We start from the raw sequence: 11,811 nt of genomic DNA, 5'->3' as shown, positions 1-11,811 counted from the left end.
CAAAGCCCAAACCACACCCACTGCCGTGGAGTCCATTCTGACCCACAGCGCCCCTAGAGGACAGAGTGGAACTGCCCACAGGGTTTCCAAGGCTGTCAATCTTCAGGGAAGCAAAGTCCCAACCACACCCACTGCCCTGGAGTCCATTCCGACCCACAGCGCCCCTAGAGAACAGAGTGGAACTGCCCTCAGGATATCCAAGGTTGTCAATCTTCACGGAAGCAAAGCCCAAACCGCACCCACTGCCGTGGAGTGGATTCCGACCCACAGCGCCCCTAGAGGACAGAGTAAAACTGCCCCACAGGGTCTCCAAGGCTGTCAATCTTCACGGAAGTGACTGCCTCATCTTTCTCCCGCCAAGTGGCTGGCAGGTTTGAGCCAGTGACCTTCAGGAAGCAGCCAAGTGCTTCAATCACTGCACCACCAGGTCTGCTGCCTCATCCCAGGAGACACTTCCTGTCTTCTCAGCAGAGCTGGGGTGCTGCCGTGCTCGGAGAATCAATCATTTGGATCTTTCCGCTGTGAGGTTCGTCCCCACACTTCCCGGGGCAGGCTGCAGCACAGACCTGCTGCTGTTTCTTCTGCACCCACGACCGAGAAGCCTGCACACAGCCACCCCTGGCCAGCGGTCTCTGCCCCGAAATCCAGGTCGCAGGAGAAAGGCAGAGCGTGTGGCGCCTCACCCACCACGTTTCCCCCCGGCCAGGTGGGTGTCCACCATGGGACTTAAACTCGGCTTCACGGCTGACGGGTTTTCATTCATCCTTCCTCCTTGTGATGTTGTTCAGACTGTCCAACTTTCAGCCAGCCCCTCCGCTGCTGCTCCCGGCCTTCTGGCTGGACCTTCCTGAGAGGTCTGGAAGCATCTTCTTTCTGGCACAAGCCGTCCAAGGCTCTTTGCTCCCTTCCCCAGCTCTCAGGGGAGCCCTAGTGTCTCGTTTGTTTTCATGGCCGTGAAAGATATTTAACAAAACACAAGCCTCCGGGCCCTGCACACGTAGGAGTCAGTGACAGGATGACCTTCATGCAATCCTTTCCCGAGCCACCCCGCACCAGGAACACAAACTCCATGCTCCCTCCGCAAACGCTCCCATCCCAGTTTCTTCTAATGGAAATTTGGGGAGACCTGGCTCTGGAGTGAAGCCTCCCCAAGAGGATTTGTGTCTGCTTCGGCCAGGTACCTCGAACGACCAACTCAGAACCAGCAGAGATTTCATTTTGGGCTTGGGGGAAGGGCGGCCACCAGGCACACAGGAAAGGTCTGTCGGGGACCCAAAAGCACTCCTCCTGCTGTTCTTGGAGGAACTGCCCTATTGTAAACTTCCAACCTGGACTCCTCTCTCCCAGGGCCCCAGATCTTGGCCCCTGTTCTCTATCGCCCCCCCCCCACTCCCAATGGCCTTTTAGTTTGGACACCTGCAAGTGCCGCCCCATCTGCCTTTCGCTCCAGGTGTGACTTGCTGCTAACTGCCGGGTGCCTCCCCTCACAGGTCACCAGCACTGGCTATGTGCTGCCCAGAGGCTGACCCTACACCTTCCAAGGAGGACATGCCTGCTCCCTCCTGGGCAGCTCCCCCTAGTATCCCATAGGATCCAAACACAACCATCCAAATTCCAGTGCCTTCCCCTCCCTGCTCTCCCGGGACAGCCTGCGTGAGGGAACTCACACCACCCCTACTGGACGTGCCACCGGCCCCTCTCGCCACTGGTCTGCTCGCTGGTGCACCTTTCCCATGCTGGGCTCTGGTCCAGGGACCAAAGGGATTCCACATCCTTCATAACTTCCCCACTGCCCCAGGACAAAGTCCCAACCTGTCAGGCCAGCAATCAAGGTGCGGCACCTGCTTGACCTCACCACAGAGCCGCTGTTAAGGGCCCTCAGCTGAGAGACGTTTTTAACACGTGGCCGGCACACTTGCACGAGGGACAGCTACAAGCAGGGTGTGATCCTGGGGAGAGGCAGCTCCAACAACAGACTGGCTACAGTTTGAACGTGAGCTCTGCGTTAGTGCCTCGCTATGCCAAATTGCCCGATGGTTACTGTCCTGGTGATAATGCCGGAGAGGGCTTCTCTCAGAAACACACACTCAAGTCTCTAAGGGCAAAGGGGCCCGATGTCTCCAACCTAATCCTACTGGCTCCAAAAAAATTCATGCACACACACACAAACAGGGCAGGATATATTCTGGAAAATCTGGGTAAATGGTGCCTGCGAGTCCTTGTATTATTCTCGTAGCTTTTCTCTCAGTTGGAAATTATACCAAAATGAACCTTTTGTGACCCGTTGGGGCATATAATGCCCATCTACAGTTTCTGTCTCTAGGGTTTAGTGGGAAGCTGGTATCCCACTTTTAGTGTGTGCTGCCATCTAGTGGGGGACCTGCCTAATTGCAAGAATCTGAAGGAATGGGCCTCATCCCAAACACTCCAGCAGCACCGGAGACCCCCGGGGACATACCTGTCTGACTAATGTATCACAGTCCATACGACTCAAGAAATTTTTTTTCATTCCATTCAACATGCCTTCCATTACTGAAAAACCAAGGCTTCCACAAAAAAATTCAAAGCAGAAAATAACTGTCTTGAAAGGATTAAAATAGTTGAAAGGGAAACCTCCTGGCTCCCCATGGTGCATCCCCAAGGCCTGCCACAGGGCGACCCTGCTGGCCCCCCAGCTGTAGCAAGGACTTACTCGCTGAGGCTCTCCCCACTTTCCTGCACTTACCGCCATCTCCAGAGGCCACCGCCTGTAAGCTCGTGAGCAGTACACTGGTGGCGGTGGCTTCCGGGGGTGGCGCACGGCAGCAGGTCAGTAGTTACCAGTTGCTGAATGGAAGGATCTGGACCCCAGCAGACAAACAGGGCAGAGGGCGCCTGGAGCCATCGCAGCTCGGGAACTGAAGTCCCAAGGCGTGGCCCCCGCGGGTGGGCAACTTCGGAGCAGCTCGCCAGACACCTCCGCAGTGAGGCCACATCTTTTATTACATCCGTCCTCACCAGATGGGCAGCCTGCCTTTCCCACCCCCCCAGCGCCTCGCTGGCCTTCCGCTTCCGCTCATGTTCCTCCCGAGGCGGCTTCTGAGGTGGTGTCGGTGTTCACGGTCTCCTTCGACCCTGGGGAGCACGGAGCCAGAGCCTGGGACAAACCGGAACACTTGAGGCAGGACTCCTCAGGGGAGTTGGCGTCCTGGGAGACCGCACCAGACATGGACGGCGAGGAGACCCGGGAGCTCTCCTGCGACGACGGCTCCCGGGACAGGCCCTGCGAGCCCTCGCGAGACGGCACCACAGACGGGGCCCGAGAGCCCGCGCGCAATGGCACCAGGGACGAGGTCCGCGAGCCTGCGCGCGACTGGACCCGGGAGCCCACCCGCGAAGAAGCCACGGACGGGGGCCGAGAGCCCGAGCGTGACTTGCTCGTGGCAGCTGCAAGGGACCCGGGCCGTGAACTGGACCGAGTGGAGGAGGGCTGTGCCTGCCACAGCGGTGGGCCCCCGGGGCCCCGCCGCAGCCAGCCGTGCACGCGCGCCAGGTCTCGCGTGTCCTCGTGCTCGCGCCGCAGCTGCTCGCGCTTCTCCAGCAGCTGGCGCCGCGTGTCGTGCAGCACCTGGGCTCGGCGGAGCAGCCGCAGCAACTCCTGCCGCAGGCGCCAGTTATCCGCCTTGATGGCCTGTGTGTGCGCGATGAGCGCGCGCGCGGCCTCCCGCTCGGCGCGCCGCGCCAGGGACTGCACGCGCAGGCGCGCCTCGCGCTCGAAGGCCGCCTTGTCCTCCAGGAAGCGCCCCTTCACGCGGTGCAGCAGCTGCGTGTGCTCCACGCGCATGTGCAGAAGCTCCCGCTCCAGCGCCCGGATCCGCGCCAGCTGCTCCAGCTGCAGCTCCTGGAGCGGGCGGGCGGCGCGGATCAGGTGGGGGCAGGGAGGGAGACGCGCCCGAGCCCGACCCCGCCGACCCGCAGCCGCGGGCATTGACCTTGTAGGGCTGCAGCTCCTGCACCTGGCGTGCCATCTTCGCCGCGCGCGCCTCCATCTCCAGCAGCTGCGCGCGCACGCTGTCCTCGCGCCCGTGGTAAAGCGAGGCCATCTCGGCTCGCTGCCAGTGGAGCTGCGCCAGGTCCACGCGGTTCTGCTCGTCCAGCCGCACGATGGCGGTGGCGCAGCGCAGCGCGCGCGCGCTCACGTAGCTGGCGTAGAGCCGGTTCTCCTCACGCAGGCGCAGAGCCTCGCGGTCCAGGAAGGCGTTCTCCTGCTGCACAAGGTCTAAGCGCTCCTCGCAGGCTTCCAGCTGCTCGGTGAGCATCGTGTACTCGCGCTGCAGATACTGCACGCGCTCCGACAGCGGCTCCGCGCTCTCGCCCGTCGTGCCTGGCCGGCGTCCCGCGCTGAGCCCGCGCTTCTTCTTGGGCGCCATGGCTCAGGACCTGGGGCACCAACGTGTGAGGGCACTGCCCCCACCCCGCGCCCCAGTCTAGTTCCTCCCCCTCCCCCATCCAGTATAGTAAAGGGCCAGTGGTGTGGCGAGTCCCAGGGCCCTGAGGTTTGGGGGAGGTAGAGTCAGGGCGGCGGCTCTAACCTTTCCTGGTTGGCTCCTGTGGACTTTGGTCGTCCAGGCACGCCCAGCATTAGTAATGTTAATTACCAGTAGCTACGGTCTCTGTGGAGACAGAACCTAGTCGCCCTCCCCCACCCTGTTGCTTGGACAACAGCCTGACTCCTCTCTCCCCTCCCAGTCGGTGCACCACGGCTCCGCGTCAGCGCCCCGAAGAGGTAGGGGCAGAGAGGGGGAAAAGTTTGGCTTCTGGAGGCGGAAGCGGGACTCGCTTTCCATCCTGGCAAGCCTCTCGCTGCAGCCCGGACTGTGGGCTGAGCCTACTCTCCGTGAGCCGAGGCCTGTACCATTCAGCCGTCCATCGTGGGGCCTGTACCTCTGGCTTACCCTGTTTTCTCCAAGTTTCTTTTCTCACCCCAAAGTGTGAAAACTCCATTTGTCAGGATGGAACATTGTACGGCAGTCCCAGCTCTCCTGCAGCTCCTTAGGAACCAACCCCTGTAAAGCCTGTTCTAGTAATTTGAGGAACATAGAGTGACGAAAATACTGAAAGTGCCATGGACTGCCAGAAGAACTAACGGATCTGTCCTGGAGGAAGTGCAGCTCAAATGCTTCTTGGAGGTGAGAATGGCCAGCCTTCGTCTCACCTGTTTTGGTCATGTTGTCAGAAGGGACCATTCCCTAGAGAAAGATGTCATGCTTGGTAAAGTGGAGGGTCATCGAAGAAGGGGAAGGCCCTCCCTATATGGAATGACGCAGTGGCTACAATGATGGGCTCAGCCCAGACTGGGCCGTGCTTCCTTCTGTTGCCCATGTTGGTACGAGTCAGAGCCGCCTTAGTGGCACCACCACCACCACAGTGGTTCACATAACAAACGGACGCCATTGTACTTGGCGCATCCAAACATGGTGATTGCTGTGTGACTACACTCAAGATGTTTTACTGTGTCTGGAAGTGTTTATTCTTTTATGCATTTCTACAGACTATGTGCTAAGACAGATACTGGACTGATGTTAGACACGAACCGTACCTAACAGTTCTGACGTGGTACAAATTCGACTTCAGACAGGTACAGAACGTTCGTAGCCAAGGACTGTATCTCCAAAGGGCCCCTTGTTTTTTGTGGAAGCCTCTTCTGAGTCCCCTTCTTCAGAGACACTAGTATGAAATGTGGCCAACAGGAGATTTCAAGATGCATGATTAATAGCCCACCTGGTGTAGTCCTGTCTGGGGTGTTCTCAGTGGCTCTGTCCTGGTCAGCTTTCCTTGCCGGCACTCCGGACCAGCTCACTGGGGGTGACTTTCTGGGGTTTAGCTGTTTGCTGTTTGAGCTGTTCAGGTTGTGGAAATAGGAAGTCATAAATATCTCATTCTGTAATTCCATTTTGACCAGCGAGGGTGCTTGCAGAAGGGACCTGCTTCATGTGGGCCGCTGTTAGGAGCTGGCTGCCTGGGATGGGACCCACTGGGCCCAGCTCATCCATCTCGTTAGACGCCCATCCAGAGGTGCACCCAGCCAGCCTTGGATTTACAGCTAACGGGCCCCTACTTGTGTCTTGTTACCACGCACTGGAGTTTCTGTCCAGGTTTGTCTGTGGAACATGGGCAGAGTCAGCGATTGCTGAGTTGGGCCTTTGGGAGGGGACACGGCTTAGGAAACCATGTTCGTAGGACTGGTGGTGGTGGCAGCAGGCTGATTTGGGAGTCTTCCTGGCGCACTCACATCGTGAGACTTGCGCTAAGTACCCTGCCTTGTAGAGAGAGCTGGCTCTTCAGATGACGGCCACAACTGAATGCATTTTGTTCCTTGTAAGAATGATTTTACCGGTAAAGCTCGAATGACAAACTGCCAAAGGCAGCAGGCTGTTTCCCGTGAGCATATAAAGGAAACGCAGATTCCAAAACCCCTAAACAGCATATGTACGGTGGCCCTAAAGTAAGACCAGCCTTTGACATGGAAGGCGTCCCCCCTAAAGAAAGTGGTCCCCAACTTCTTTCAGGCTATTGGGGAAAAACACCCCTGTAGTCGGGGCTTCTTTGGGTGTTTCCTGCAGGACGTCACCAGGTCAGGAGGGCTCAGTCACAGGACCTGAATCTGTAAACTGTAGGTGAGCCGGAATGCTAACCGACCGGGAGAATTAGGGCAGGCAGAACCCTGCAGCTCAGGCTCCTGACCTGCTGCGTGGGGGAACAGCAGTGCCCGGCTCAAAGATAGTGGCCCGGGCACCACCTCGCATGTGTCCTTCTGCACAGTCCTGGCGATAATCCAGTGTCACGTGTCAGGCCCCTGAAAGGGCTCTCACTAGTCTTCTGAGTCTCGCACACTGGGGCTCCGACCTGTCATTTCCCCCATCCGGTTAGTATTCCGGATCTAACATTTTAAAAAGTCAGGCCTGTTCCCATTTCGCTCAGGAGACTGTGACTGAACCATTTCCAAAATCAAGCCGCACCCACTGCTGTGGAATCAATGCCGAGCCACAGCGCCCCTAGAGGGCAACGTGGAACTGCCCACAGGGTTTCCAAAGCCCTAATCTTCACGGAAGCAAAGCCCAAAACACACCCACTGCCGTGGAGTCCATTCCCACCCACAGCGCCCCTAGAGGACAGAGGGGGACTGCCCACAGAGTCTCCAGGGCTGTCAGTCTTCAGGGAAGCTCATTGCCTCATTTTTCCCATGGAGCAGCTGGTGGATTTGAAATGCTGACCTTCCGGTGAGTAGTCAAGCGCTTGACCATACCACTGTGGTACCAGAGCTCCGAACCAGTTCCAAGCCCTGACTTTCTCTCAGCCCTCCCTTCCTTGGCCTGGTGCTGGCCTTTAGGTCCTGGATGCGACCTCCACTTTCCTGCCGGACCCCTGCCCGGCCTCCACAATCCCCCCCAGGCTACACGAGGTCTCCGCTCCAGGCCGCCCTGCCCACAGCTGCCGGCAGTTTTGGGTGGTCCTAGGCTTTCCTGTTGTTGTTATTATGTGCTGTCCAGTCGGACTCGATTCACAGCGACCCCTCTAAGGTGGTATCTCTATGGAAGCAGATAGCCCAGCCTTCCTTCTGAGGAGTGGCTGGTGGGTTTGAACCGCTGGCCTTCTGATTAGCAGCCAGTGCCTTAGGCACTAGGCCACCAGAGCTCCTAGGCTTTCCTGTTGTTGTTATGTGCTATCAGTCGGCCCTGACTCATAGCGACCCCTCCTTGGGTTTCCGAGGCAGTATCACTACGGAAGTAGATTGCCCAACCTTCCTTCCAAGGAGTGGCTGCTGGGTTTGAACCGCCAGCCTTCTGGTGAGCAGTCAAGTGCCTTAGGCACTAGGCCACCAGAGCTCCTAGGCTTTCCTAGGCTTTCCCATTTCCGCGGCGCGGTGAGGGGCTGGGCGGCCAGAGGGTGAACGGTCCAGCGATCCCAGCTTCCCGTGTTCTCGGGGAGGCCTCCTCCTGGAGCGCTGGCCAGTGTGTCCTTCTCCTCTCTCTTGCTCCCTCCAGCCTTACCGCTTCCCAAGTGGTCTGCAATCCCCAGGGAACAGTTATGGGAGCCACAAGGGAAGCCCAACCCCTTCTGGGCCCCGCCCGAGGGACCCACTACCCACGCCCCTTTGCTTCGCCCCGCCCACACGTCAGCCTCTGGGCCCGCCCCAGTCAGCACGTCAGCCTCTGGGCCCGCCCCCCAGCCCCGCCCACCTCCGAGTCCCGTGCTGGCCAGCCGTGGCCTGGGCCGGGAAGAACCCATCTACTCAGCCTCGGTCTCCGCCCAGCCAGGTGCTCCCTCCGGCTCCGACCCCATTCCTGACCGCCCCCTCTGGCTCCCCAGCTCAGCTCCACCCCTTTCTCCACCCTGAATACTCTAAGGCCGGGGGTGGGGTGAATCTCAGGGTCATTGGGGAGCCGGGTCAGCGCAGTCGTTCCCCGTTCCTCGTTCCTCGCCGGCTCTTGGACTTGGACCTCTGACCAGCGATCAGGGGCAGAGGGGACCGCCCCTTCCATCCGCACCGCTGGCCTAGCCGCAGGCTTGGGCGTGTGCTGATTCCGGGAGGAGCCCCCTCTCCTGGGACTCGAGGGTGCCTGGCCTGGAGGCCAGCGCAGCGGACACCTGCAGGGGCCCTTCTGTGTCCCTGTGGGGCAGGGGTCTCTGGGCTCCACGCTGCCCGCGCCCACGGGACACAGAGCTCCTGCGCATACGTGCAACATCTCTACCCACCCTGAGGGTGGTGGTGGTGTGGCCTTGGGCAAGACCACACCTGCCTCAGACACAGGCCCAGAGGGCCTGGGGTCACTCACCTCCTGGCCTGGACACCGAGCTGGAAAGAGACTGGGAGGAGAGCTAGCCGTCTGGTCACCCCCTCTGCCTAGGCCCCCAGGCGCCCCAGCCCCTGTGGCACCCCCAGCCTCACACCACCACCTGCCTCTGCTCAGTGCCCTCTGTGCTGTGGTGTGCCTGGGACCCTGGAAGCCGCAGGCAGGGGCGTGGTCGTGGTCGTGGTCGTGGTCGCGTCCCCTGCACTCCTGGAAGGCTCTTATCAGGACCCTCCATGGCCCTGTCCTGCTGCCCCTCCGTCTTGGGTGTCTCCCCTTCTCATCTCCTAAGACTTTGGGGCCCCACCTCGAGGAGTACGCAGTGTGCCTGGCCCCCGTGCACAGGTGGGAAACTAAGGCACAGAGGACTGGTCTGCGGTGCTCTCCAGGCACTGAGGCTGTAACTCCGACGTTAGTGGCTCTTCCCACTATCTCATGGACATCCTGCCTCCAGCTGGACCCCAGGCCAAAGGCAGTGTCAGCCACCTCCACAGAATCTCACCCCACAGGAGCCCTGGACCAGCACATGACTGGTGCTCATGACCCTCCACTCACCAAGGCACCCACCAAAGAGTCAGGGGGAGGTGTGGGTGAGGTCAGAGACCCTGTCCCTGGAGCTTGGCCAGGGGTCAAAGGGGCCCTGGTGGAAAGTGTGCCCCAGCCCCACAGCAAGCACCTTGCCCTTTGGTCCAAAGCACAAGGCTGATGGTGATCACCATGGCAAAGGGGACGACTGGCAGGAAGATGAAGGAGGCCAAGCAGAACCTGTCCAGCCAGGGCATCCTCTGGTTCGGGTCCAGCCCTGCAGCCCAGGCTGGACTCTTGCCGGGTTGCAGCAGGCCCCTGACCTGCCCCCCTTCCCTGCAGGCCTCTGCCCCCACGTCCTCCTGGAGCTGGCTCTGGAGAGGGGCGTTCATGCAAGGACCCTACCCCCTATGCTCCCCATCACCAAGTACCTCAGAACCTGGGCCAGAGCCACACCAGACTATCGGTCAGCCCCAGGTGGACCAATAGACCCAGAGCCAGGCCACGATGGGTGGCAGCTCCCTTAGCCATGGCTGTCCCTGGAGGAAGCACTCTGCATGCGCACACACAAATGCACACGCACACACGCATGAACCCACATGCACATGTATGCACACATGCATTAACCCACAGCCACATGTGTGTGCATACGTGCACACATGCACGAACCCACATGCACATATGTGTGTGCACATGCACATGCATGGATCCATATGCACACGTGCACACGCACATGTGTGAACCCACATGCACGTGTGTGGGCGTGCACACATGCACACATTCATTAACCCACATGCACATATGTGTGCGCGCGCACACACACACACGGGGCAAGATGAGGGTCGTGTGCATCCCATGCCCTTCCCAGCAGGAGCCCTGGGTGGGAACCCGAGCACAGGAGGGGCAGGTGGGCTCCATAATGGCTGCTGGCAGCCCCAGGGGTGACCCAGATGTGCTTTGCGGCACCAATCAGTGGGGTCACAGGTTTTGGGGAAGCTGATGAGTACTGGGGGGGCAGGGTGCAGTCACGTTGGCCTGCCCGGGGTCCCCAGCCCCAAAGGGGCCCACCTACCCTTGTTTGTAAGGAAGAGGATGGTAAACAGGAGGACACCCAGAGTCCAGAGCCCTGCGTGGACCCCAGTGATGATGCTCACGCCCACCTCTGCTGCCCAGCTCAGCGTCACCTCTGGGACGGGGGCCGTGAGACAGCGCCCACCTGGGCACACCCCACAGTAGCCTCAGATGCAAGCCTCTGGCACGTGAACTCAGGGGCCACACCACACACACACCCCCACGTGCCCTCCAGGAGGGGCCATGGCAGGTGACTGGAGTGGCCAGGGTGACCAGGGTCTGGGGTACCTGGGTCCACCGTCTGGGCCAGAAGCAGGAAAGAGGACAACCTTGGAGATCCAGGAGCTGGCAGAGACCACTAGGTCATCCCATGAGGGTGAGGGAGGCTGTGGGCTACAGCCGCGACACACATGGGGACAGAACTGTGACACCTACTCACGCTACGGCAGCATATGTGGACTGTGACCCAGGTGAGGTGGGAGCTGAGGGCAGGCCTACACCCCCTGGGAGGGGCGGATCCCCACACAGGGACGATGACAGACTGGGAGGACAGCCTCATGAGTTTGGTCTCCAGGTTAGAGAGCATCCCCCTGGGTCTACCCACGTGGTGGGTAATTATAGGGCCGGCTTGACTGCACTATGACTCCCAGTGGTCTGGCCAAACAGTAGCCTAGCTGCTGTTCCATAAAGTATGTGATGGAATGACCTTCCGTAACACATCTAATGTCATCGACCGGTCAGTGGGTCTGTGGACATAGCTGTTCTGAAAGTACCATACAAATGGAGTGACAGAACACGTGGCCTTTGGTGTCTGGCCTGTTTAACTTAGCATAGTGTTTTTGAGGCTCATCCATGTTTTGAATTGCCAAATAATGTTTGACCAGCAGTTAGTTTTTTGTTTTTATTTTGTTGCTGTTTTTAATTGTTGCCATCCTGGTGGCATGAAATGACTTCTCACGGTGGCTTTGATTTGCATTCCCCTAGTGACTAACAGGAAGCTCTGGTAGCATAGTGGCTAAGGCACTTGACTGCTACCCAGAAGGCTGGAGGTTCAAACCAACCAGCCACTCCTCGGAAGGAAGATGGGGCAATCTACTTCCGTAGTGACACTGCCTTGGAAACCCAAGGAGGGGTCACTATGAGTCGGGTCCGACTTGACGGCACATAACAACAACAGCAACAGTGACTAACGGAGCTCTGGTAGCATAGGGCCTAAGGCACTTGACTGCTACCCAGAAGGCTGGCGCTTCAAACCTACCAGCCACTCCTGGGAAGGAAGGTTGGGCCATCTACTACAGTGATACTACCTTGGAAACCCAAGGAGGGGTCGCTATGAGTCGAGTGTGACTCAACAGCACATAACAACAACAACAGTAACTAACAA

The 11,811-nt window shown here is 59.1% G+C and overlaps 1 protein-coding gene across 1 annotated transcript; it reads right to left on the bottom strand.

Moving 5' to 3' along the window:
* Positions 1-3,055: 3,055 nt before the first annotated feature.
* On the bottom strand, positions 3,056-4,409 carry CCDC166 (coiled-coil domain containing 166). Its single transcript, XM_007956125.1, has 2 exons — positions 3,972-4,409; positions 3,056-3,880 (listed from the first exon to the last, which is right to left on the bottom strand). Exons 1-2 carry the CDS (start codon positions 4,407-4,409, stop codon positions 3,056-3,058), a joined length of 1,263 nt encoding a protein of 420 aa, XP_007954316.1.
* Between the last annotated feature and the right edge of the window lie 7,402 nt (positions 4,410-11,811).

The sequence above is a fragment of the Orycteropus afer genome, unplaced genomic scaffold (genome assembly GCF_000298275.1).
Source record: "Orycteropus afer afer isolate SDZICR_OR568_19922 unplaced genomic scaffold, OryAfe1.0 scaffold00574, whole genome shotgun sequence".
Taxonomy (NCBI): domain Eukaryota; kingdom Metazoa; phylum Chordata; class Mammalia; order Tubulidentata; family Orycteropodidae; genus Orycteropus; species Orycteropus afer.
Note: the sequence above shows the minus strand (reverse complement) of the source record. Positions and strands in the feature narration are given on the sequence as shown.